General features: G+C 52.3%; 10 protein-coding genes across 10 annotated transcripts; 5 read left to right on the top strand and 5 right to left on the bottom strand.

Moving 5' to 3' along the window:
* Positions 1-1,128: 1,128 nt before the first annotated feature.
* KD926_008064 (uncharacterized protein) lies at positions 1,129-1,910 on the bottom strand (the record flags this gene model as incomplete). The annotated part of the gene is made up of 5 exons (XM_053104137.1): positions 1,129-1,249; positions 1,345-1,423; positions 1,483-1,519; positions 1,581-1,792; positions 1,862-1,910. 5 exons carry the CDS (start codon positions 1,908-1,910, stop codon positions 1,129-1,131), a joined length of 498 nt encoding a protein of 165 aa, XP_052960628.1.
* Positions 1,911-3,399: 1,489 nt separating this feature from the next.
* KD926_008063 (chaperonin-containing T-complex subunit CCT4) lies at positions 3,400-5,360 on the bottom strand (the record flags this gene model as incomplete). Its single annotated transcript, XM_053104126.1, has 7 exons — positions 3,400-4,254; positions 4,318-4,890; positions 4,950-4,979; positions 5,031-5,060; positions 5,113-5,135; positions 5,202-5,253; positions 5,313-5,360. The coding sequence occupies 7 exons, from the start codon at positions 5,358-5,360 to the stop codon at positions 3,400-3,402; spliced, it is 1,611 nt and encodes a 536-aa protein (XP_052960627.1).
* A 364-nt stretch (positions 5,361-5,724) lies between these two features.
* rpt1 (proteasome regulatory particle base subunit RPT1) lies at positions 5,725-7,214 on the top strand (the record flags this gene model as incomplete). Its single annotated transcript, XM_053104115.1, has 4 exons — positions 5,725-5,819; positions 5,885-5,999; positions 6,051-6,280; positions 6,335-7,214. 4 exons carry the CDS (start codon positions 5,725-5,727, stop codon positions 7,212-7,214), a joined length of 1,320 nt encoding a protein of 439 aa, XP_052960626.1.
* Positions 7,215-7,965: 751 nt separating this feature from the next.
* KD926_008061 (succinate dehydrogenase [ubiquinone] flavoprotein subunit) lies at positions 7,966-10,328 on the top strand (the record flags this gene model as incomplete). Its single annotated transcript, XM_053104104.1, has 6 exons — positions 7,966-8,007; positions 8,109-8,163; positions 8,230-8,303; positions 8,363-8,526; positions 8,652-10,040; positions 10,109-10,328. The coding sequence occupies 6 exons, from the start codon at positions 7,966-7,968 to the stop codon at positions 10,326-10,328; spliced, it is 1,944 nt and encodes a 647-aa protein (XP_052960625.1).
* Positions 10,329-11,256: 928 nt separating this feature from the next.
* KD926_008060 (uncharacterized protein) lies at positions 11,257-12,688 on the top strand (the record flags this gene model as incomplete). The annotated part of the gene is made up of 2 exons (XM_053104093.1): positions 11,257-11,905; positions 11,967-12,688. The coding sequence occupies 2 exons, from the start codon at positions 11,257-11,259 to the stop codon at positions 12,686-12,688; spliced, it is 1,371 nt and encodes a 456-aa protein (XP_052960624.1).
* A 453-nt stretch (positions 12,689-13,141) lies between these two features.
* KD926_008059 (argininosuccinate lyase ARG4) lies at positions 13,142-14,661 on the bottom strand (the record flags this gene model as incomplete). The annotated part of the gene is made up of 3 exons (XM_053104082.1): positions 13,142-13,650; positions 13,710-14,540; positions 14,610-14,661. The coding sequence occupies 3 exons, from the start codon at positions 14,659-14,661 to the stop codon at positions 13,142-13,144; spliced, it is 1,392 nt and encodes a 463-aa protein (XP_052960623.1).
* A 1,385-nt stretch (positions 14,662-16,046) lies between these two features.
* KD926_008058 (MFS transporter) lies at positions 16,047-17,870 on the top strand (the record flags this gene model as incomplete). Its single annotated transcript, XM_053104071.1, has 5 exons — positions 16,047-16,169; positions 16,229-16,249; positions 16,307-16,364; positions 16,423-16,482; positions 16,558-17,870. 5 exons carry the CDS (start codon positions 16,047-16,049, stop codon positions 17,868-17,870), a joined length of 1,575 nt encoding a protein of 524 aa, XP_052960622.1.
* A 405-nt stretch (positions 17,871-18,275) lies between these two features.
* Positions 18,276-19,802, bottom strand: KD926_008057 (GNAT family N-acetyltransferase; the record flags this gene model as incomplete). The annotated part of the gene is made up of 1 exon (XM_053104060.1): positions 18,276-19,802. One exon carries the CDS (start codon positions 19,800-19,802, stop codon positions 18,276-18,278), a length of 1,527 nt encoding a protein of 508 aa, XP_052960621.1.
* A 941-nt stretch (positions 19,803-20,743) lies between these two features.
* Positions 20,744-21,597, bottom strand: KD926_008056 (uncharacterized protein; the record flags this gene model as incomplete). The annotated part of the gene is made up of 2 exons (XM_053104048.1): positions 20,744-21,450; positions 21,558-21,597. The coding sequence occupies 2 exons, from the start codon at positions 21,595-21,597 to the stop codon at positions 20,744-20,746; spliced, it is 747 nt and encodes a 248-aa protein (XP_052960620.1).
* Positions 21,598-23,928: 2,331 nt separating this feature from the next.
* On the top strand, positions 23,929-24,403 carry KD926_008055 (uncharacterized protein; the record flags this gene model as incomplete). Its single annotated transcript, XM_053104037.1, has 3 exons — positions 23,929-23,958; positions 24,017-24,257; positions 24,321-24,403. 3 exons carry the CDS (start codon positions 23,929-23,931, stop codon positions 24,401-24,403), a joined length of 354 nt encoding a protein of 117 aa, XP_052960619.1.
* Positions 24,404-25,046: the final 643 nt, after the last annotated feature.

Genomic DNA, 25,046 nt, shown 5'->3' with positions numbered 1-25,046 from the left:
TGACTCTCGTGCTATCCTGCACGGAGTATGTCGATGATGATGGCGAAGTTGAAGTTGAAGAGGGAATCCACATATTAATGCAAAATTGGAGAAAAGCGTATCTTGAATCTGGGCTCGGTTGTTCGGTGTGTAGCAGTTGCTGAACGGTGGAGGATCGACAGGGTACCATCGTCACCGTCATCATCTGTGTCCACTTTGATGGCGGCGTGGAATTGAAAAATCTGGCTTTGCCTTGTGGTTTAGGAAGTCGATATAACACAGAGCCAATTCAAATCCTCTCAATTGAAGCAACTAAATAGCCGGGTTTATTTAACGACCGCAACAGGCGATTGGCATGCTCTTCAAGTATCCGACAGGGCCTGCCTTTGGACCAATTTGACTTTCGTATCAAAAGCCTATATAATTATAATAAGCGGCTTAATGAGATACTTATCTTTGGTTTTAGCAATCGGATTGAGATATAAGCTCTACCGAATTAGGCCACCCAAAGGACCCAAAGAATCATATATGAGCATGACTTATTCCTCGTCGATGTTCGCAAACGATAATTGCGCATGGTGCTCCAGAATGCCATTGTTAATTTGCTTGACATACTCACGCCCCATCATCATTTCCTAGTCATAGCTTTGCCATTTCAAGAAGCTCGGGTAGCTCAATTGCTCTTAGTGTGTTGGAGAACCTGAGCATCTTTTCGAGTCCACGAATTATGGATCCAACAGTTTCTTCACCACAGGGTAATCTGCGATCGAGAGTTCTACCTTGCCTTGTGAAAATCACAGGGGTAGAAGGATTACCTTGATCGTAAGGCGTGTAATTTGTGTGGAGCCTATTATCTTCCGTGGAGTAAGTGACCCGGTATAAAGACTCGTCCGACTAAGAATAGAAGATAGAACTTCGCCCTCCGAGTTAGATAGCCACCATCCGGCATCCCGTCTGAGTCCTTACAGAGACCCGGACACACCAGACTCTATTACGAGATGCGGCCAATCGTTCTTTCGACCACGGAGAATCGCGTTTTTAAAGGCCGAATCGGCCTCCATAAGTTGTGGATCCCATATCGGTAACCATTGGACACTTAATAGGTGATCTTTCGGCTGGTCAAACTTAACTGTATGCGTTCGAGCGGTGTCAGACCTGGAAGAATGGTGTTCGGAAATATCCAGGTCCAGAAATGACACGGTAGAGCTTCGTAGCCTTAGTTTCTTTCACTAGGATATGAATCAATGTGTCTCTATACCGGAGTGTCCTACTATAGATCGAGTTAGTTCATGTATTGTGATGAAGACCTGATAATGGTCATAGGCTCGCCATATGCGTGGTAGAAGTAGAAGAAGCATTGCTAACCTCAGGATCGACGATCTTTGCTCTTCAATAGCACGCGTATCCCGCATCTGTTCAATGGTTAACTCGCCTGCCACAAATGCTGTGGCACGCTGTTAGACCAGCAAACAGGGGCTATCAATACGCAGGTTGAAGCTGTACTGGCTTCTTCCTCCGACGCGACCTCGGGATTGACGTCCTGGGTGGTGAAAGCAAAGCGTCAGCAAACTGGCTGTTGAAGGACAAAATCGTGAACCTACTGGCTGCGCCTTATGGGTAGGGCGGACTTCTGTGACTGACTTCACCTCTACGCGAACGACCTCGGCGAACAACATGCCTGTCAAGGATTCGCTCGACTTCAATATCGTCGTCTTGGACTGCCTCCGGTTTGCTGCGTTCCCTGCCGAACTCTTTGTCGCCATGGTACGGTTCTGATTGCGCGATAGAGACGACAGGGTAGATCCGCCAATGGCTAGGAAGCTTCAAGCGGCATGTCATACCGTTCTTAATCACCTTTTCAATCTCGAAAGGTCCGGCATACCGGGAAGCAAATTTGCCATGGTGCCGGGCAGAAGGGAGAGGATATCCATGATGTAGCTAGCCGTTAAGATCCGTACAGGTCAACATGTTGAACTAGAACTTGTTGTTAAACCTGACCGCAGCGGATCATCCAAGGATAAAGTATATCGTTCTGGTTCGAGTACAGGATACTTTCACCGCTGATAACGGAAGAATCGCACTGGTCTTGTTTCTCAAGGTGTGGATTTTTGGTGTTAGCTCGGCAGCAGCCTTCGCCATATCCGGAGAAAGACGAAGCTCCAAGAATGGAGAGCGTGGGAATACGCTCTCAAGGGACCACAATATCGCTTCATGATAGCGTTCTCTGTGGAAATCTTTGCTCACGCTGCATGGATCAGCACATCACCAAAGACTACCTTGGTTATGAGCACCCTGATGTCGGGGTAGTAAGTTACGTAATCCCACGGTGCTAGTTAGTTAGTTACCCAGTCTGCTTCTATTCGTCTCGATGTATTTGAATTTTTCTGGCGAAACATATTTGGTGTCCAGCCTATAAAACCTTTGTAAGTTGCTGTTGAAGGCCGAAAATGAAGGACCCACTCACCTGAAGCCATAATCGACTGTCTCATAACAAGAAGCAGCTCTCACGATGTTTTAACGCAACTTTTTTGCAAAGAGCAGGTGATATTGAACATCCTCGCGAGCGTTCTGATCAACAGAGTATGGTCCTTGAATCTCCATGGGATCTCGGCAGCGAGCTCCAGAAACAAGACACCGTACCCAATTAGTGTCTATTTGACATTGACAGGATGTACTTACATGGGCAATTTCTTGCAGTGTCGCTCATACCATGGCTCCTCTGGCTGCAAAATCCCGGGTGCAAGGATAGGAGAGGAAATAACTCGACCATTTCAGGCGTGAGTATGAATAAACGCTGTACGAAGTTTCTGCCTCGGCAATATGTTATTACAAAGGGGGCGAATTTTCAAGCCAATGGATCAAGAATATATGTAGGGGCCCCTCTGAGGCTATAGGGATCATAGATTGGGCTCTCAAGAAATTGCCTACAACTGTGTAAGTATGATGGAGGAGAGAGAAAGAATAGTGGAAAGAAAGGGGGTGGGAGAGCCTTTCATAGATGGTCAGTCAATATACGTGGTTAATGGCTTCCAAGCATTCCCTTTGGAATCATTCACAGTCGATAGGATGATGAATGAGTAGCCAAGCAGACCGTGAAGCAATTATATTGGCTGTGAATTATGTTTGATATTATATGCTGCTTGGTCAGTGACTTTTATGGCCGGCCCAAAACTACATTCAACAAAGAGATAGAAGTCTGTACAAATCTTCTGTACGGTGAAAATGAAGACTAGATTCCGAATATTATCACGGTTGACTGCCCTTCACTGGCGGACTAAAGTGGACAAACTATTTGCAATTAATAATCCAAAAGTAGATGAATCTTTAAACGTCGTTTAATTTTGATGAAATTACTCGTCATAATACACCCCCGGAATTTTTTCTATGAGTTTTTTTCTGTGCCACTTGTCCCGTCGGAGCTTACCGCGACAAAGCAATGTCATCAATTCTCATAATCATCTTAACCGTCTCGGCTGCCAGCTCAATGGCGCTGGTGCTCACTAGGAGAGGCTGCAGAATGTTCTCCTCGGTGATATCGTCCTTCACGCCACCGCTGCGGATGCTGACCCCGGCGTTGTGCTGGCCCTGGGCATGGCGGTGACGCAGGTCGGTGACGACCTTGATCGAGTTGAGACCGGCATTCTCGGCGAGGGTGGTGGGGATGACTTCCATCGCGTCGGCAAAGGCCTTCCAGCAGATGGCTTCCGTGCCAGTAAGCTCACGAGCCCGCATGGCGAGAGCGTGGGCCACCTGAACTTCCGGAGCTCCACCACCAGCAATGAGGGCACGCTTCTTGACCAAGCAGCGAATGACACACAGAGCGTCGTGCAAGGAACGCTCCGCCTCGTCGAGAATGAGGTTGTTGGCACCGCGGGCGACGATCGACACGGTCTGGTTGGCAGAGGCAGCCGGCGCCTTGATGCCAGTGACCTTCACGTAGCGAGCGCCGGAGGACTGGACCTCCTCAACCAGGTCGGCAGTACCCAGCTTGTCTTCGGTAAAGGAGTCGATGTTGGCAATGGGCTTGCAGCCAAGACTCTTGCACAGGAACTCGACCTCGTCGCGCTCGATGTCCTTGACCGCAAGGATTTTCAGGCGAGAAAGGAAGTGAAGCGACAGTTCATTAACGGCGTCACGGAGGATCGACTTCTGGATAAGGAGGACATTGCACTTCGTCTTCTGGATCTTCTTGACCATGTTGAGCAGGTATTGGCGCTCTTCCTTGAGGATCTTGTCCATTTGACGGTAGTCGTTCACCACGATCTGGTTCTCCATCTATGTAGCCACTCACGCGTCAGTATTGTACGTATAACTGAAAAAGGGGACCGAGGGACATACGTCGGGCTTGGGAGGGCTCAGTTGGAACTGAATCAATCCTATCCGGGCCTTCTCGGTTCTTGTGGGACCACCGCTGCTCTTGATGACGGGCTGGTTTAACACTAGACCGTCCACCATCTCGCTATCCTCGATCGTGCCTCCAACCTTCTTGATTATACGGATGTTTCTAAGGTCCACGTTTTCCGCAGTCTTAGGGTCGACAATCTTCAGTACCGAGTCGACGGCCATCGGGCCGAGAAGACCGGAGTGCTGGGCCACAATCTTCGAGGAGAGCGAGGTAGAGGCGGCTTGGAGGAGAGTCGAACGGTCAGCGAGGTTGATCGGTCGGGACATGTTTTGAAGGATCTCGACGGCAGCGCCCGCAGCTCGTTGGAAGGACTCCGAGATGACGGTGGGGTGAATGCCCTTGGACAGCAAACGCTCCGCAGCGCCCAACAGGCTTCCGGCGATGACAACAACCGATGTAGTTCCATCTCCAGCCTCGACATCCTGGGCGGCACTCAGGTCGACCAGCATCCTAGCGGCGGGGTGCATGACGCTCATATCCTTCAGCATAGTGTTTCCATCGTTGGTCTGCGGGGGTGGTTAGCGGCGGGGTGTATATAAGATGTATGAGGGAGTCGGCTTCGTACGATGATGGTGTTGCCCTTGGGAGTTTGGATCTATTTTCTCGTTAGTAGTAGATTCAAAGGTAGACTGGCAATTGTTCCTACCATCTTGTCCATTCCCCTGGGTCCCAGAGACTGTTCAATATGTTAGCCCCTCATCTGTGACAAGATTGTTAGACCAGCGTACAGTTCTGATGGCATCGGCGACGGCTATCGTTCAAGTTAGTAAGTAAGTCTTTTCCATGACACAGCTACAAATCAAAGTAATGCACTTACCTCTCGCAGCGAGAATGTTGGACGTTCGCACGGCCATGGGCTTCTCCTTGTCCTGTCCGGTTATCAGAAAACGGCCCACAGATAGGATTCCTCCCACACAAGAAGACGCACCTTGAAGGAGTTGTTCCCAGGGGCGGCCTGGGGAGCTGCTGTCGCCATTTTGAAATTGAATATGGTACAAAGACCGGAGAGGAATTGGGGGGAAGGAGTAAAAGAGGGTTGGAGAGACAAGAAGCAGGCCAGACCGTGAAGGCGGCTTTGGAATTTCTGCGAAGTTACGGTTAGCCTTGGCGGCCACTAGCGTCAACAGCTCGAACCGACCGACGCAACCACCTCAGCAAGCAACCCGAAGAGCTACCACCTCTCTTGCCTCTCATCCCAAGCTCCATCTCATCCTTACTCAACGACTCTGGTGCTATTCACGACCGTTGAATCTCGCCCATCACTTTGATCCCTAACTTTTCTGTGCATTTCCTTCCTATCCCTACCCTCGCCTCCGTGACCTCACAGCCCTCTTCTCACCATGCCTAGCGCCACGGGAGAGAACTGGGAGAAGTACAAGAAGAACTTCGCCGATGAAGAAGAGCCAGAGAAGAAGATCACTCCTCTCACAGACGAGTATGTCTCCCCTTGGATCTGTTGTTCGGATGGTGGATGAAAGTGATGGCTGACCGGACTCCCAGTGATATCGCAGTACTGAAGACGTACGGCGCCGCTCCCTACGCGAATGCCTTGAAGAAGTTGGAGAAGCAGATCAAAGACAAGCAGAACAGCGTAAATGAGAAGATTGGCGTTAAGGTATACTGGCTCCTTTCCCTATCCCTCTCCGGATGGAGCTGACCATCTTAGGAATCCGACACTGGTCTTGCACCTCCACACCTTTGGGATGTTGCCGCCGACCGACAACGCATGGCAGAGGAGCAACCGCTACAGGTCGCTCGCTGCACGAAGATCATTCAAGATGAGAAGGATACGGACAAGAGTAAATACGTCATCAACGTCAAGCAGATCGCCAAGTTTGTGGTCAATCTAGGGGAACGTGTGAGTCCTACGGATATCGAGGAAGGCATGCGAGTTGGGTATGTTTGGATTTCCAGAAATCTCTGGGCTCGGTTTACTGATTCTTCTACTAGTGTCGACCGGAATAAGTACCAGATTATGCTTCCCCTCCCGCCCAAGATCGACCCCAGCGTGACGATGATGACGGTCGAAGACAAACCCGACGTGACGTACGGCGACGTTGGTGGATGCAAAGAACAGATCGAGAAGCTGCGAGAAGTCGTGGAGATGCCCTTGCTATCGCCAGAGCGCTTCGTTAACCTTGGTATCGACCCGCCCAAGGGTGCTCTGCTATACGGCCCTCCCGGAACCGGTAAGACGCTCTGTGCACGAGCCGTCGCCAACCGAACAGACGCCACCTTCATCCGTGTCATTGGTAGTGAACTGGTCCAGAAATACGTGGGTGAGGGTGCCCGGATGGTTCGAGAGCTGTTCGAGATGGCGCGTACCAAGAAGGCCTGCATTATCTTCTTCGACGAAATCGACGCGGTCGGTGGTGCTCGTTTCGACGACGGCGCGGGCGGTGACAACGAAGTGCAACGTACTATGCTGGAACTGATCACTCAACTGGACGGATTCGATGCTCGCGGTAACATTAAGGTCATGTTCGCAACCAACCGACCGTCGACTCTGGATCCTGCGCTCATGCGTCCCGGACGTATTGACCGTAAGATCGAATTCTCTCTCCCAGACGTCGAGGGCCGAGCCAACATTCTCCGGATCCACGCCAAGAGCATGTCGGTGGAGCGCGACATTCGATGGGAGCTGATTTCTCGACTGTGCCCCAACGCCACGGGTGCGGAGCTCCGCAGCGTTGCGACGGAGGCCGGTATGTTCGCCATTCGGGCGCGCCGGAAGGTCGCCACGGAGAAGGACTTCCTGGCTGCCGTGGACAAGGTGATCAAGGGCAACCTGAAGTTCAATTCGACGGCATCCTACATGCAGTATAATTAGATGACGCCCCCTTCCTTTCCCATCTGCAAGTTGGATTTACATAGCATGGCTGGACGGATGTGTATGATCAATTTATCTCGTAATTCAGTCTACTATGAAATTATCACGTGCTCTGTTCAAACCTCCTGTCTCGTAGTTATCTGCCCGTACGTACTCCGTAGAGGCGTAAGTATCACATGACGGTCTTCGGCATCGGGATTACCTCAGCACACCGCGTCCGGGTAAGAGATGATACCTTACCGTGCCGTCATGACGAGAGTGTCTGGCTGGAGTCCGGGTCTCTGACGGGTGGACTTTCAGCAGACAGCACGGGAGCTCCTCCGTGTATCACCATCCCCCGATCCCATCTAGCAGCCCGACTAAGAGATGAACGAGGAATGACGCCGGGAAGTCCGCTGGGCACACGTCCGGAATGCCTCGCAGCGCGCGGGTTAAAAGGAAGGCCGGCCACGTGCCCTGGGCTGGAGCCGGCCAATCAGCAGGCGGCCACCGCCCGAGGTGATTACCACTGCGCGCACGCTGATTGGCGCACTCGGCCCCGGTCCTCCCCGTCGGCAACTGGGCGGGTGATTATGTCAGCGAGTCTTTCGGCCAGCAGAACCGGCGATCCAAAAGTGCAGCTCGCGAGGTCTTGCATTCTCCTCTCTGCTGCCGTCTCTGCATTTTCAGTGCTCTCAATCCCCCTCCTCTCCCCTCTCCCCTCTCCCTTGGACTCATTAGGAAAGTGTTCCTTTTCTTTTGATCCGTCATCATGAGCTCCATGAGCTTGCGGAGCCTAGCTCCCGCCTCCAAGGTCAGTAACCGACCAGACCGGTTCAACCCACGACCCTGATCGCATCAATTGCCCCCCGGGTTCTTCGGTTTCACCTGAAGCTGACACGCCGTTTTGCGCAGATTTCCCGTGCTTTGAGGGACCAGAGACGTTTGTTCTCCTCTTCGCGGCCCGCTGGTATGCATTGGACACTGTCCCTTGAATCCCCTCGTCGCCAATTCAACTAACTCGTCCTTCCGCAAGCCCGGATCTTCGCCAACAACCCTTTGCGCGCCAAGGAGAACACTGGCTATATCTCTGAGAAATACCCCGTCATTGTAAGCCGACACTCTGATGTGACGTGTCCTCCCAACATTGAACCTAATTGTATGGCTAGGACCACGAGTATGATGCCGTCGTCGTCGGTGCTGGTGGTGCCGGTCTGCGTGCCGCTTTCGGTTTGGCCGAGGCTGGCTTCAACACGGCCTGTGTCTCGAAGCTTTTCCCCACGAGAAGTCACACTGTCGCCGCTCAGGGTGGTATCAACGCTGCTCTTGGAAAGTAGGTTTGCCTTTGTTTGCCTTTGGGGCAATTTTCGTATCTTCCATCTTCTTTTCCTGTGTGATTTGAAAATGGGAGAGGAAAGGAGAAGAAGTTTTTGCTAATCGTTTTTCCGTGGTATATAGCATGCACAAGGATGACTGGAGATGGCACATGTACGACACCGTGAAGGGTTCCGACTGGCTGGGTGACCAGGATGCCATCCACTACATGACCCGTGAAGCCCCCGCTAGTGTTCGTGAGCTCGAGGGCTACGGATGCCCCTTCTCCCGTACCGAGGAGGGTCTTATCTACCAGCGTGCGTTCGGTGGTCAGTCGCGGGAATTCGGAAAGGGTGGTCAGGCCTACCGTTGCTGCGCCGTCGCTGATCGTACCGGTCACGCCCTGCTTCACACCCTCTACGGACAGTCTCTGAGCCACAACACCAACTACTTCATCGAGTACTTCGCCCTGGACCTGCTGATGGAGGACGGCGAGTGCCGCGGTATCATTGCTTACAACCAGGAGGACGGCACCCTGCACCGTTTCAAGGCCCACCACACCGTCCTGGCCACCGGTGGTTACGGACGTGCCTACTTCTCCTGCACTTCGGCCCACACCTGTACCGGTGACGGTATGGCCATGGTCGCCCGTGCCGGTCTTCCCAACCAGGATCTCGAGTTCGTTCAGTTCCACCCCACTGGTATCTACGGTGCCGGTTGTCTGATCACCGAGGGTGCCCGTGGTGAGGGTGGTTACCTGCTCAACTCCGAGGGTGAGCGTTTCATGGAGCGTTACGCGCCCACCGCCAAGGATCTGGCTTCCCGTGACGTCGTCTCTCGATCCATGACCCTGGAAATCCGTGAGGGCCGTGGTGTCGGCCCTGAGAAGGACCACATCTACCTGCAACTGAGCCACTTGCCTCCCGATCTTCTGCACGAGCGTCTGCCCGGTATCTCCGAGACCGCCTCCATTTTCTCCGGTGTCGACGTTACCAAGCAGCCCATCCCCGTCCTGCCCACCGTTCACTACAACATGGGTGGTATCCCCACCAAATTCACCGGTGAGGTCTTGACCGTTGACGAGCAGGGGAAGGACAAGGTTGTCCCCGGTCTGTATGCCTGCGGTGAGGCCGCCTGTGTCTCCGTCCACGGTGCCAACCGTCTGGGTGCCAACTCGCTTCTGGATCTGGTCGTCTTCGGTCGTGCCGTTTCCCACCGTGTCCGTGACATCGCCACCCCCGGTGCTCCTCACCGCGAGCTGAGCTCCGATGCCGGTGCCGAGTCGATCAAGGACCTCGACTTCGTCCGTAACGCCGACGGTCCCAAGTCGACCTTCGACATCCGTAACGCCATGCAGAAGGCCATGCAGACGGATGTCAGTGTCTTCCGTACCCAGGAGAGTTTGGATGAGGGTGTCGAGAAGGTCACCGAGATCGACACCTGGTTCGACCAGGTCGGCACCAAGGACCGTAGCATGATCTGGAACTCCGACCTCGTCGAGACCCTTGAGCTCAAGAACTTGTTGACCTGCGCGTACGTATTCCTCATCCCCACATGACAAAAATTGCAAGGAGCTTTTTGGCTGACATGATACAATTTAGTACCCAAACTGCTGTCGCTGCCGCCAACCGCAAGGAGTCTCGTGGTGCCCACGCCCGCGAGGATTTCCCCGACCGTGATGACGAGAACTGGATGAAGCACACCCTTACGTGGCAGAAGAAGCCCCACGGCAAGATCGACCTGGACTACCGCGCCGTTGAGGCCAACACCCTCGACGCGGACGAGTGCAAGCCCGTGCCCCCCTTCAAGCGTGTCTACTAAGATGCAACCATGCTGGCCGGTCGCACAATGAAAGTTAAGGGTCGACATCGGTTTGAATCTGTCAAGTCGAAGTGGTGGAAGTGTTTTGACTGGGCGGAAAAAGAAGCGTCATGAAAACTAGGCTGTGTTTTATTTCCTGTGTTCATATGTGTATATCCATCCTTTTGTTTCTTTTTCCTTTTTTCTTTCCGGGCGATGAGTTTGGTGTACTCACGTTATATTGTCTTTTATAGCCCTTTATTACCTCATACAATTGGAGTTCTTTTTTCTTTTGCTTCTTCCTCTACATAGCCCGTTGTCTTGCGTTTCAAGTGTTCTTTCCGCCCTTTGTCGTTCTTCCTGATCGAGCCGTCCCTGCAGAACTCTTTGTTGGTTTACAAAGACAATGATCGACCAAATGCTTTACTAACATGGCATTGCAGCTGGTTCCTCATGATAATTGTGTCTAGCCGACCGTCTGACTCGATCGAAGAAGTAGCAGACTCGAGCTATCAAATCTGGATATCGACTACCAGCGATAGCCTCCAATCTACGACGCAGCATTTCTCCAATGAATCAATCAATATGAAACAATAGCAAAGTCCCAGGCTAGAATCTGTTTGCCATTGTCAATCCAAGTACTGGCAACGAGCCTTCTTGCCAAGTATTTGCGTTCCACGAGGGACAAAGAAGTATCATCTTGCCACCCTTTATAGGAACAGATATATCCCAGGACTACGCAATTGCTAACCCTCGCTCCACCCCGCGCTAAGAGCGCTTTGTGACTACCGGTAAGCAGCTGCAACTCATTCTCAGCCCTCGTTGTCCTCCTTCCTGCTTTTGCTCTGGTTTTTCCTCAGGGACGGAACTGTCATCCACTCGTTCCCTCGTGGACACCTGATTTTATGTCTCGCTCCAGTCTCACTTGCTCCGACTCACCAGACCGAGAATGTCTTGCTCGGGAGGTAAGGCCTGGTATGTCTGCTCCAAGGGTCCGTTCCAGGGGTGTTGTTCGACCGATCCATGTAACACGGGAATTTGCCCGGATGACATCAACAACAGCACCGACAAATCCAAGCCCACACCAGCTATCTCAGCGCCTCCCTCCCCAGCGGCTCCCTCAGGTCTATCGACTGCTTTTACCACCTCGATCACATCAACGACAGCAACATCTCATTCGGCCTCGACTACGACTGAGACTGCGACTGCGGTTACAGAATCGATCTCGATCTCGACCTCGACTTCAATTTTGGCATCGACCCCATTGTCCCCGAATAGCCTATCGGCCAAGGACTCTCCGTCGACAACCCAGACACGCACAGAGCTGCCTACAGTCCTATCCAATAGCAGCCATACCGGCAGCAGTGGAGACAAACCCAACGCAGGACTAATCGCTGGCATTGTGGCAGGCATAGCAGCAATGTTGGTTCTTCTAGGCCTATCGTTGTGCCTGATCCGCCGTTCACGCAAGAAGCGTCGCAGAAGGTTCACTCTTCTTCGCTGGCGTGGACCTATGCACGAATGCAACGAGAATGCCCCATCACCTACACACAGTGTCTTGCGCAATCTTTTGACATCAACAAATGGTCCTTCCTATAGTATGTCACAAGCACCCTTCCCTACAGATACTAAACGATCTCATGGCTGATCTCGTTGAAGATTCTTACAGTTCCCCATCTCAACCCCGGGCAGCTGCATCTCGTAATAGTCCTATAGTAGGACCAGCAACGGAGTCTCTGGTCTCGCTGGCCTCCCGCACAAACAGCCATTCGATCACCAGTAACCCTGGCATCATACTGACCCATCCATCCTCGACAACCCTCTCAACCCCTTCAAGCACACTCCTCGCCACCTCTGCCGCAGCCGCATTAACGACATCCCCCAAAACAAGCACCAGAAGCACCAGCACACGAACAACCCATTCCAAACACCAACTAGAACCTATCCCAGAACTCTCTGACACGGGATTCTATCGCCAACGCGCCGAGTTAGCAGCCCATTCCGCCCGCGAACTGATCAATGTACCTCTCAGCCAGCGCCCGCGTCCTCACCACTACTGTCCGTCACCGCGCCAATCCCAGTTCTCATCGACTTTGTGTCCCAACCTCCGTCCCCCGCCCGCCATACCAATCATCACTGCCGACGGCATTGTTTTGACGTCCAACCTAGACCAGCCGGTCAAGGATTCCAGCCCCAGAAGCGCTCCCGGGTCTGACGAGGACCATGTCATGAGCTTCATGCGGTACGATGCCGCCAAAGACGCGATGTTACCGGCCTATCGGGCCAACTGGAGGAGGTCATCGACAGGGAGTGCTAATGCCACTGGCAATGAGAATGTCAGCGCTTGGGAGGAGAAGGAGAGGAGGGGGCTCAAGAATTGATCGAGGGGATATAAATATAGGGCATTTAGATGAAAGATGTCATCTAAGGATAGCCGATGGACAGTGGGTTGTTTTCGCTTCCTCTTCTTCCTTTTCTTTTCTTGGCCTATCTTTTATTATGTTTTTTATAATAGTGCGGTTTGCACGGGTTGGATACTAGAATCGGTTTAATTATGTCGGTATCTTATATCCTCGCGTGTAGCATCCTGAATCTCGATCGGTTGTAGTTCTAGCTTTTTCCAGTATTACTCGTTATTTCAATTTCCTCTTGGAAAAAATTGACTATCAAGAATCCCATAGGTCAAAGATAAATGCCATTCTCTATCCCGTATATTAAACCGAAATATCTCGTAAATTCAGATCCGTTCGTTCTCTTTTTTTGTATCTATTACAAAATCCCGAAACTTTTCCAAGAAGAAACACCCACACCGTCCTCTAGAAGAAATGAAAAATCTATAGCAAACTCCTCAGAACGGAAGTCTGCTCGAGCACGGCGCGCTTGCTCGTTCCACCAACGGCATCCTTCAGCTCGACAGCGCGCTCGTAGTCCAGACAAGCGCGGACGTCGTCATCGAACCGCGCATCGACGGTCTGCAGCTGCTCCAGCGAGAGCGTGTCCATGGGCACGTTCTGCTGCTCGGCGAGCTGGACGACGCGGCCGGAGATGTGGTGGCCCTCGCGGAACGGCACGCCCTTGCGGACCAGGTAGTCGGCGATCTCGGTGGCCAGCATCTCGGGCGCCAGGGCGGCGATCATCTTCTCGGGGATGACGGTAATGGTAGAGAGCACGCCGGTGGCGATCTGGATGCTGTCGCTGACGGTCTTGACGTGGTCGAGGAGGGGCTCGATGCTCTCCTGCAGATCCTTGTTGTAGGTGGTGGGCAGGCCCTTGATGGTCATCATGAGGCCGGCCATGTGGCCGAATGCTCGGCCGGATTTGCCACGCAGAAGCTCCAGGCTGTCTGTTCCGGAGTCAGATATTGTCTGTGGGAGATAAGGGCGTTTAGACTATCAAACTCACCTGCGTTCTTCTTCTGGGGCATCAGCGAGGACCCCGTGGAGTAGGCGTCCGACAAGCGGACGTAGCCGAACTCCAAGCTGCTGTAGATGATCAGATCCTCGGCCCAGCGAGAGATCTTGAGCATGAACGAGCTACCCCACTGCATGGTCTCCATGGCGAAGTCACGGTCCGCCACGGCGTTCATTGAGTTGTACAGCAGACCTTCGAAGCCAAGTTCCTTGGCCATCTGCTCGCGGTCGATCTGGAAGGGATTTCCGGCCAACGCTCCAGTACCCAGGGGGCTGCGGTTGACGCGGCGGGTCACCTCACGGAGACGCTGCAGCTCGCTGGCAAAGGCCGTGGCGTGCGACAAGAGCCAGTGGCTCCAGCGGACGGGCTGAGCCTTCTGCAGATGCGTGTAACCGGGCATAAGGTATTCGATGTCGTTCTCGGCGCGGGCAATGCACACCTTGATCAGGTCGCACAGGAAGTTGTCCAGCTTGCGGAGCTCATCCCGCAGCCACAGCCGCATATCCGTTGCGACCTGCTCGTTCCGGGACCGACCGGTGTGCAACTTGCCGCCGATCTCCTTGCCGATGATCTCGGACAGGCGGCGCTCGTTGGCCGTGTGGATGTCCTCGTCGTTCGCCTTGACGACGAAGGAGTCGGTGCTCCATTCCTCGGCGATCTGCTTGAAGCCGCGCTCGATCTCGGAGAACTCGTGGGGGGTGAGGATGCCAGACTTGGTGTTGGCCCGGGCAAAGGCAATGGAGCCGGCAATGTCCTGCTTCCACAGGATGCGGTCGTAGGGGAGAGACTCGTTATATTGGACCATAAGGGGGTCGAGACCCTCTTGAGTCGTTCACGTTAGTATTTCTCGGTGCGGTGAAGACCGTGGGAATGAGCAATTGTAGGACTTACGGGTGAATCGACCACCCCAGAGCATGTTCTCAGCAACCTTGGGAGCGCTCATTTTGTGCAGTCTGTCAAATGGGACAATAAAGGGACTAGCAAGGGAAGAAAGGGATAGGAAGACACAGAAACCGACAGCGACGAAGATCAATGAGGCACTAGTGCCGATGACTCATCCGACTTTGGTGCGGGGATGCGACATCGGGGCGCTAGTCCGCTTTGGGACGCACCTGATCGGTCTGCTTGAAGTCACCAAAGCAGTTACCTTCCTATCTTCACATCGATGCGCCATAGCTGACACGTCCAGGGCTGGCCTCTTTGTATTCGATGACACGGCCTTCCCCCTTTTCTTCAGACACTTAAGGCAACGAACCCCCCCCAACCTCGGGTGCGGTCTTTTCGTCCAGCCACTCGGAGTAGTTATGGACTGCTCTAAGGGAGGGAAGTGCGAGGGATTTATCAGAACGTATAAGCCCATCAACGTGGGCTCATTCCCTTTTTTTCAATGGCACCCCATCGCATCTAACCTAGGCAACCCGCCAACGTCATCACCGTTGCGTTTCCCCTAGAACAAGGGATGCCCGGGGCACGCATCGGCCTGCCCAAAATTGAAGACCCCGGTCCAGATCATCCATGGATGGCCTGGTATCACCTTGCTTTGAGTTACCTTCAGCCTAGGGCTGCATAAGGGCGATCATAAAAAAGCTTGGTGGTTTTGACTCCAAGGGGGTCCGCTCGACCGAATCAGGCTGCGAGGATAAATTTTGGGTCTGCGAACCAGACAACGAAAGTCCAAATTGTTTGATACTATACCGCATAGACATACCCAGGCCTCACCGTTCCAGCTAGCAGGTTGCTTGGGGAAGATCATCAGAAGACATGCTCCGTAATGCAAGGGGAACGTCACCGCGCTAAATAGGTTCTTACGACTGAAACTACTTCGTACTCCGTGCTTTCTTGCAACCGGGTCCTCTCATTCCGATATGCAATATAGAGCTGGCTATTGATTATAGTACTCCACTGCCTATTTGAATCTTTCGAAATGGCCCAAATAGCAGAAGCAGGTTTTACCTATATGGAATGGATAGTCTGCAAACCCCGAGAACCGATCGACTCCAAAGTATCAATCCAGGCACGCTTCTAGTGGCCATGTACTCCGTACTCCGTACGCTGAACTTGTTTCTCCATATCTCCACGTTCTCCGTTCGACATAGCACTACGCGTCGTCATCCGGTGGTCCTTGCATCCAATACCATAGAAAATTTCTGACTTTACTAATTCGGGCGATGGAAAGAAGGATATTGAGAGGGATCCACCTTGTTCTTCGGAGAAATATCAATTTCTGATGTAGCCATCTTCCCATGCGCCTTTTTTTAAAGGGCCCAAGTCCTGAAAATTGTCTCTTTCGAAAAAGAGAATTTCTTTTGCACACTCTCGACCGTCCCGATGGTGCAGTGGAATTTGTATCAGGAGAAGCTTGGAAGCTTGGCTTCGGGACGGCCAATCTGTCTAGAATGGCGATCCTCTAAGGTCTTTATCCTGTTTATGGTGGCCTTTGCTATGTTTACGGTATGGTGTCCCCTTCTCTGACTCAAATTTGATGCATAATGGCTCATGCTTGGTAATAGGATATGCTTCTTTATGGATTGGTAGGTGATCGATTGCTCTGTATCCTCTGCCCTGATCTATATTGACTTTTCCGGAAGATTGTCCCTGTGATTCCAACCGTTCTCACTCAACGAGTAGGGTTAGCAGTAGATCAAGGTATGTTTCCTGCGTACTTTTAGTATATCAATATCTGATCACTTCTTTCAATTCTTAGAGCAGCAGTGGACGTCCATCCTCCTTGCCCTCTACGGGTCAATGTTATTGGTGTTCTGCCGTGAGTTGAAACACCAAATCGACTCCTGAGAGTCGTAGTACCTCTGCAACCACAGCACACTGACAACCCAATCAGCAATCTCCGGCTACGTAGCCGATCGCATCCAATCGAGACGATGGCCACTCCTCGTCGGCCTAGTGATCATGGGAGCCTCGACGGCCCTACTCTGTGTGGGCTCCAACCTGGCCCTCTGGATCACCGGCCGCCTCTTCCAGGGTGCCTCGGCTGCCGTTGTCTGGACCGTAGGGATGGCTTTGCTGGCGGACAATGTGGAAACGGACGAATTGGGTGGTGCCATGGGTCTCGCAAGCTCAGGAATGACGCTGGGAGTGATGGTTGGTCCTCTTCTGGGAGGTGTCCTGTATGAACACGCTGGCTACTATGCCGTCTTTGGTCTAGCATTTGGCTTCATCGGACTTGATATCTTTTTCCGTCTGGTTATGATCGAGAAGAAAGACGCCGCGAAATGGCTCAAGAATGACAGTGAGAGTGACAGCGAAACCGAAACCGCCAGGAACAGAGACAGTGAACCCCAGACTCCCCAATTCCTAGCAGACCCCATTGACAGTAGCGAACGCGGTCTCGCCACTACCCCTACCCAAGACACCGAGACCTCCTCCCCTGACAGACAGGACCACTCAACCGACACCTCGTCCACCTGCACCGCCAACACGCCCGACGAGGCCGCCGCCAGCATGCGCAGCAAATCCGAAAACGCACACAGCCGCGCCAGTACGCCCACGACATCTCCCAACCCACTCTCCCACAATCGTCTCCTCACGCTGCTCAAATCGCGTCGCCTCGCCGTCGCCCTCTTTGCGTACTTCATCCAAGCCACCTGCGTCATGTGCTTCGACAGCGTCCTCCCGCTCTTCGTCCGCGACACCTTCGGCTGGGGCCAGGCCGGCCAAGGCCTCATCTTCATCCCGCTCTCTCTCCCTCACATCGGCGACCCGCTAACAGGCTTCATCGTCGACCGCTGGCCCCGATGCCGCATCTACCTAGCGGCCGGGGCCTTCCTGGCCGCCGTACCCTTACTCGTCTGTCTACGCTTCGTCACCGAGAACACCCTCGGCGATAAAGCGCTACTATGTGCCCTGCTGGCCCTAATCGGCGTCGTAGGCGGGGTCCTGGAACCCCCGATAATGGTCGAAATCACGTATCTCATTGAAAAGAAGGAGAAGGAATTCCCGCACGTCTTTGGTAAGGGCGGGGGGTTGGCGCTGGGCTATGGGGTTATGAATGCGGCGTGGGCGGCGGGGAGTCTGATCGGGCCGATCTATGGAGGGTTTATAAGGGATCATGATGGTTGGAATACGATGTCTTGGGCGTTGGGATTGTTGATGGGTGCGCCGGGGATTTTGTTGTTGTTTTTGTTGAGAGAGTAGAGTTGGTGGACTTCCAGTCTTAAGGTACTGACTGGGTGTGAAAAGAGAATGGTATCAGGAAAGAACAATAGATCGTACTGTTTGATTCGAGACTATGCGGCCTCATTTTATGATTCTCATAGATAACGATCCGTACCGTGCTGGTTAATGACTTATAGCGACATTCGTCTTGTTGGCCTTTAGAATGAATTTAACTATCATTCCGTCGTCCTCACTAGGCATGGATATATCCCCATGAACTTAGTCTATATATACGTCTAAGTGAAGCATATCAGTCATTCTCTCAATAACTATGTACAACCACCTCTAAACAACTCAGCCATCTACATCTAAAACCTAAACCCCTCCCAAGCCTCTATCTGCAGTGTATACAACCCTCATAGCCCATATACTCACCAAATCTACCTACTCATCAAACTCTACAACCGTCCACGTAACCGTCCAACCAACCACACCCCCCAGCTTCTCCATCACCCTACAACTCGCTCGATTCCCCTGCGCCACGTCCGCATGCACCCAGCCCTTCTCGCCCTTTGCGCGGAACATCCCTCCCTCGCGCATCCCTCGTCGCATGACCTCCCGACTCGCACACTTGGCCAGTCCCTTGCCGCGATGATCCGGCTCGACGTGCAGAACGGCCAGCGACCCGTCCGCGCTGAGGAAGGCCCATGCGATGGGATCTTCTTCTTCTTTTCCTTCATCATTGTCCCCGTTAGCCCTCCTAGTATCTGCATCCACGTAGACCGCGACGCACGGAAACGAAGCCAAGCTCTTCGGGGTACGAAAGACGGCCGATCGGCGACAGACGAGCTCGTAGTGACGGGCCATGAGGGTCGAGTTTCCCTTGCGGTCGGAGAAGCGGTATCCGGGTGGCAGCAGTTGGGAGCAAATAGACTCATGGGTGACAGCGGGTGCGGATCCAGGAGCACGGGAACCACCATGCTGGGTCACGTCCCCGTTCTGGTCGGTGCTGTCACTCTCGTGGTCCCCGTCGTGGTCCCCATCAGCAATGACAAATTCCTCGTCCCGAAATAGGTACTTGTTGTAGGGGGGCTGGTCGAAACGGTGGACCCGGAGACCTGGGACGACCATCTGGGGCCCACGTGGATGGCTGGCATCGGGACTAGGACCAGCACCATGGTGGCATTGGCCAAGGGGAGGAGGGTATTTTCCCGAAGCGGTTAACACGGAGAATAGACCCGTGTGCAGATGGCCGATTTTGAAAGCTGGAGGACCGAAAGGCTGACCCGCTGGGTTGGGACGGCTGTCAGTCGCGCTCGCGTTGCAACTAGTAATTCCCATCGGGTTCGTGATGGCGTCACGAGCTGACTTGGGGGCCAGATTGTCGTCGAGATTAAGAGACTGGAGATATTCGGGCATCAAGCGGTTCTGAACATGGGATAGTAGAGCCAATAGTTGCGCACGCACCCAATCCAGAGGGTCGGGTGAGATTTCGCTGCTAGTAGTGCCATTGAGCCTGACATTATTGCTAGTGGCATCGAGAGTGGAGACGGTTTTCTCGATCGTTTCTTCTTCTTCCTTGTTGTCAGATGGAGCTTGAGCTTCCCTTTCGAGACTAGAATAAACAACCATCTGAGTCTCAGGACCGGCATGCAGATCCACCCAGGCGGCTAGCCAGGGCGTCGGAACGCCAGTGTTGGAATTGGTAGCACCAACATCTCCTAGCGGGGATCCCCTGGATAATAACGAGGCGGACACGGAGTTCGAGTCAGACACGGGTTTCAGGTCCCCGACGGCATCCCAGACGGTGGCAGTGGCCAAATACTTGGCGGTCGGGGAGGGATGGACTAGCGAGTGTTGGAGGCGCCGTAGCAACGGAAGCGAATAGGGGAGGTGAGATTTGAGGGCCGGAATTAGGACTTGCGGATCGACGTCTTGGATGGAGATGGGGAGATCCATCGTAGTATCCATCTGGTTGGTTCGTGGTCTCAGGTCTTAAGGTGAAACTACCATGGATCACGATCGATGTCAGCGCCAGTGCATCTATCAATCATCGAGGGATCGTGATTCGAGATCAGAATTAGTTACTAAGAATACTCATGAAAAGGGGCCAAAAGTGTCAATGGCAAATATGACAGCGGAGAGTTTACCCGTCGATGACAGATGAATTCAGCTTCATCGAGATACCAGGGCAACCCGACGAGCTACTTTTAAGCAGCATTCTCCTTGCCAATGGGTATGAGTCAGGCTGAAGCCAAGCGATGACGCGAAGCTTAGTTGCAGCCGACTAGACTCCGTAGGTTAGTTTAGCAGAGAAGGAATTTGTCATGCTGGATTCCAGGGGGGAGGTGTGGCGGTGCGCAGAGACTGGGACTATGAAGGGACTAAGGGGCGACTAACCGGACTAGTGTCGACTGATGACAGGAGGCCCGATTTATTTTTGTTTGGCGGCCACATGGAGTGGAGCCGGAATTAATTGAACTGATCTGCATGGAAGTCCTTTCGAAGCCGCTGGAATTGTGACACGTCCATTTTACCTCCGTCTTTCATTTCTTCATTTGCCTCTTCCGGCTTAATTAGACGAGCTGAAACCTCTTGGGCACCAATAATCGGTCCCCTACATATTAAATGAACTTCTTACAGTACTTCCTGGACTATATTTATCTCTTCTCCGTATACTCCGTTACCTACTACTCCCTGTAACAAACAATTGGGCACATGTTTGAGATTCCTTCAGATAAATCAACCCGGATCATAGACAAAATAGATGATTATATTCAAGGACTGTATCTGAAACAAAGGAAAAAATAATGGAGCCAAGAATAAGGAGCGACTAATGATCATCCCGGTCGTAAATCATCCCATCGTCAGCCTAACCAAGTAGACCGTAAACACCACCTCTCCAGTTCAGTTCACCAGGGACTCCGCGGTCCCACCATCCAATCCTCCATCGCCAACCACTCGCTCCATCGCGACTCCGCGACCCGGAGCTCCTCCTCCGTCGCCGCATGGAGCGGTCGTAGAAAGGGCGTCTGCTCGTCCGGCAGGATATCGTATGCCGCTTTAGTCGACGCCCAGCCGTCACTCTTCGCCGAGAACAAGTAGTTGACGCGCTCCTGCTTCCAGATGCAGCCGAGGCCCGCCTCCCAGTCCGCCCCGAAGAAAGCCTGTAACACAGGGGCTGTGTCGTTGCCGGTGACGATGAGACGCCGGAGATACGATCTCAGGCACACCTGCGACGCCGAGGGTGATTGGGCATCCACCGGGTCCAACCCCAGAGTCGGGGGCGGTTGCTGCTGCTGCTGCTGCTGCTCCTGCTGGGGGCCGGACATGCTAACAATAGGATCGCGCAGGCGCTGGCAGGGAAGTCGGATGTTGACAAACGCCGCCAGCGATTGTACGGCTAGCGAATGCTGTGCGTGATCCAGGAAGTGCTGTATGCATCCCAGATACTGCGGATACCAGTCGTTCAGGTCGACCTGCGCGTACTCCGGACTAGAGCGCGATGCCTCCGCGGGCGTCTCCATTTCCTGATCAGGGCTCACTGGGAATTCAGCACCAGAGCCAGCGGACATGTGGTAGTGGTGTCTACGGCGCTCAGTGTCCAATTCGGTAGGTTCTATTAAGGGTATTGGGTCTTAGAAAATGGGAGAGGAAAAGAAAAAAACAACGAAGAAAAAAAGAAGAAAAAAATAAAAGGAAAGAGAACAAAGGGGTTGGACTTACTTGCGGGATGACAGGAGAAAGATGGCTCGTTTGTGTCCATGACTGGAGAGCTTGCCCAGCAGTCTCCGCCAGAAACCTGCATGTTCATGGTCATGATGAGTAGTTTTGGACATGTGCCAAAAAGTGGTCAGGATAGGAAGGAAGATGATAATGATTTAGGTTCGAAGACGGAAAACGGCTGAGTTTATATGCAACTGAGTTCCGACGACAATAATAGACCGAGATATACTCCAGACAGTTTGGGGGCTGAACAGATGTCAAACAGGATGGAGACCGAAGGAGTTCCTTTTACTTATACTTCTCCAGAATGATCTTCTCCCTTCCCAGATCGGGGGAAGGGAAGAGTGAAGGAAAGAGAAAAAATAATAAGGGACGGACATTCCGAAGCGCAAGGACCGAAAATTTGGCAGACAAGCCCCAAGACCGGCAGCTATAGACAATTTTGCAGGGCCCGTCTGGGTCCGCAGAGGCCGAGTGGAGCAAAGCCGATGCGATGAGATGTGAGGCTATCCCGAACGGGGAGGCCCTCTGGGTCAAGCCACAGTTATCTAGCCACAGAGAGCCAGCCACGGCCTCAGCCCTAGACCGTGGCTCATGCACCGCTGGCCTTGTCCGAGTGGCTGTGCTCCCTTGCTTACGTTTTCCATTCACTAGTCGAGTGTACACCGAGTTATGCTTGCTTCTCTCTGCGTTCTGCATTCTGCTGTCTGCATTCTTCCTGCTGGTTCACGCTCGACGGTCTTACTCACGCTTCCGCTAAGACCTTCTGGCTTCCTCTTTCGGGTCAAGCGGATCAATGAAGTCTCGGCTTTCTCCATGACACTATATGACGCGCTGCCCCTATCCAGGCTCTAAATCTCTTAATGCTCAACCACACTAAGACACTAAGACACTAAAGCTACTAAAACACCCCCCCAAGATCCCAGGAACCTGGACACTCCTCCTCCCTCACCACGCTAAGTCAAAGGATTTGGAAGACCTGACGACTAGTGTCGGTTGATCCTGGTCTCGTCAGCTCGCCATCTTTTGCCTCAAGAGGATCGCCGTGGATCATGGAGAAGCTCGGGGAGGGGAAACAGCTAAGGAATTGAGTCTTCGTCGCGACACTAACAGTCATCATAATCAACCTCAAGCACGCTACTCCGGACTGCGTGGGCAGGGGAAATTCAATAGTCGACCAAACCGTCTCCAAACGAGATGTGACAGCTCTCGTCCCCTTCCGTCAGCGTGTCAACGATTGAATGATTTTATTTTTATTTTTTATTTCTCTATATTTTATTTCCATACTGAGTACGGAGTATAATTTATTATTCTTTTTCGATCGTTTATTTTCGCTCATTCTCCACCCAGGCACAGGACTCCCTGGGAGAAAGTGTAAGCGCACACGCACACACATGGTCGGTCAGGACCGGAATCTAGGGCGACACAAGGAGGAGATAGCGTGCGTTTCGGTCGGGTTTCTCATCGTCACCATTACATATCGTATGCAACGCTGGGGGGGGAGGGAATAACAGTAAAAAACGTGGACTTGAAGGGGTCGGCGACTGGTAGAGACTGGAGGGCGACGCAAGGGGGAGCCGCAGTCTGTTCATCGGACACACCGGCAGATGAAGATCAGGTCCCAGACAGTCGCGACTACTGGGCCACTAAATCTGCATGCGGTATAGCCGATATGCCTGCCAGGGGGAAGTCTGAGTCTTTGAGAGTCTCCTCTCTCCTGTCTGCCTGTTGGGTCTTCTGGTGGAGTCGCTCGACCGAGGGAAGCCGACCGTCTACTGGTCCGTCATAAACTCCATACAGGATGCATCTAATATGGGGTCGATCGTGTCTGTCGTGCCCTGATTTGTCGCCTGACACGATGAGATCATGACTTTGTCACTACCAAAATTCAAATCATTCGCGTCGATGAGATTCATCATCAACCCTTGGTCTCGTAGCCTCGTCGCGACCTTTAGCGCTAGCACTACTCGAGCCTAGAGGATCGAGCAAATAAATTAAAATATTTTATTATAATCAAAAAAAAGCAAATGTCACAACCCAGGACCATGCGCTGACCGATTCCCCACTCTTGACTTCCCTGTCACTTGTCGACGGAGCTGTGGCGGGCTGTTTGCTGGCTTGCCCATGAGTTGCGATGCCACGATATAAAGCCATCAAGGTTTCTCACAATGGAGTGCGGGCTTATTGTTCTCCAGTGCCTTGGACTTTAAATCAATAAAGAGTTTCCTGGAGATCAACAGTCCCTATCTCAACCAAGACATCCATCCCATCTATTCCTCCATCTCGATCTAGATCGCCATCCCGCCTTCTCCGGTTCGCCTATATTTTGAACCCTCCATCCACCCTCCGAGTCCTCTCGACTTCAATCATTATGTGCTACAAGACCAACTACGAGCCTTACGTGAGTCCCAACCTTCTTTCTATCCATCTGGTCTCCATACTTATTCAATGCCCTCTAGACAAGCCAAAGTCAAAGCTTCGACATGACTCGCGAACGATCATCAGAAGAGATCCTCTACCCATTGGGATCTCTCTACCCACACGTCGTGGCCCTCCAACTCCAAGCCGATGAGAACCCATGGGCGCAGAACAACAACTTCTCCGGATACCACGATATCAGCTACTGGACCGAGATCTCTTCTGAAGGCCCGGCGGAGGATTACTCCAGACCCAGACCGAGTACCGCACGCAGGTACAGTGGTGAGTCTTCCCCTTCTTCCTTTTTCTTACCTGTCAGATCAGTTAACTCATGGTTCCATGCAGACTCCACAGCTCTAAAGTTTGTTTCCAGAATACGACGATTCCTCAGCCGAGACGAGATGCGCAGACGCCAGCGACAGGCTTGAACCTGCCTCAGCCTGAGTCTCGGCTAGATACGAATCCTTCTCTCTACGATTTGACTTTTCTTTTTCTTTTTCTTCTTTCCCTGTATCTATAATTAACTTTTCGGACATAGCCTGCCTTTCTTTTGCTGTTTCCTTCTTACCCGCATACACACATACACTCACAGACCACCAGTCATACACATTCCAGACACACGTTGTATCAGCAATATGCTTGAGCCGCTGCAAGCGAAATACCCTCTTGTCAACATTTCTTTTGTCATCTGCCATTCATGCATCTTGAAGATCTCTCATTGTCTCGGGACATTTTCACAATTGCTGCTTTTTCTTCTGTTCTTCTTGCGTCTTTTCTTTTTCGCTTCTTTCTTTCTTCCTTTTTTTTTTCTTTTTTTTATTATTGACTACATTATACACTCATGGATGGATAAGCGGTTAGGTTAGGGATTTAGCGAGGAGTTCGTTGGGCATTACACGCAAGGGCGAAACATAGCATCAAGCATTAGCATTATTTCGTTATCATCTATATAATCACAATTGAAGAACATCAAGCAAGATTAAATATCTATTACTCCATACTCTACTACATTTTCCTCCTTGTATGTGCATATACCAAGCACCTCTACACTCACTTCCTTTAACGAGTATA

This window comes from Aspergillus affinis, assembly GCF_023601865.1.
Source record: "Aspergillus affinis strain CMG 70 chromosome Unknown NODE_4_length_623078_cov_86_301200, whole genome shotgun sequence".
Lineage (NCBI taxonomy): Eukaryota > Fungi > Ascomycota > Eurotiomycetes > Eurotiales > Aspergillaceae > Aspergillus > Aspergillus affinis.
Note: the sequence above shows the minus strand (reverse complement) of the source record. Positions and strands in the feature narration are given on the sequence as shown.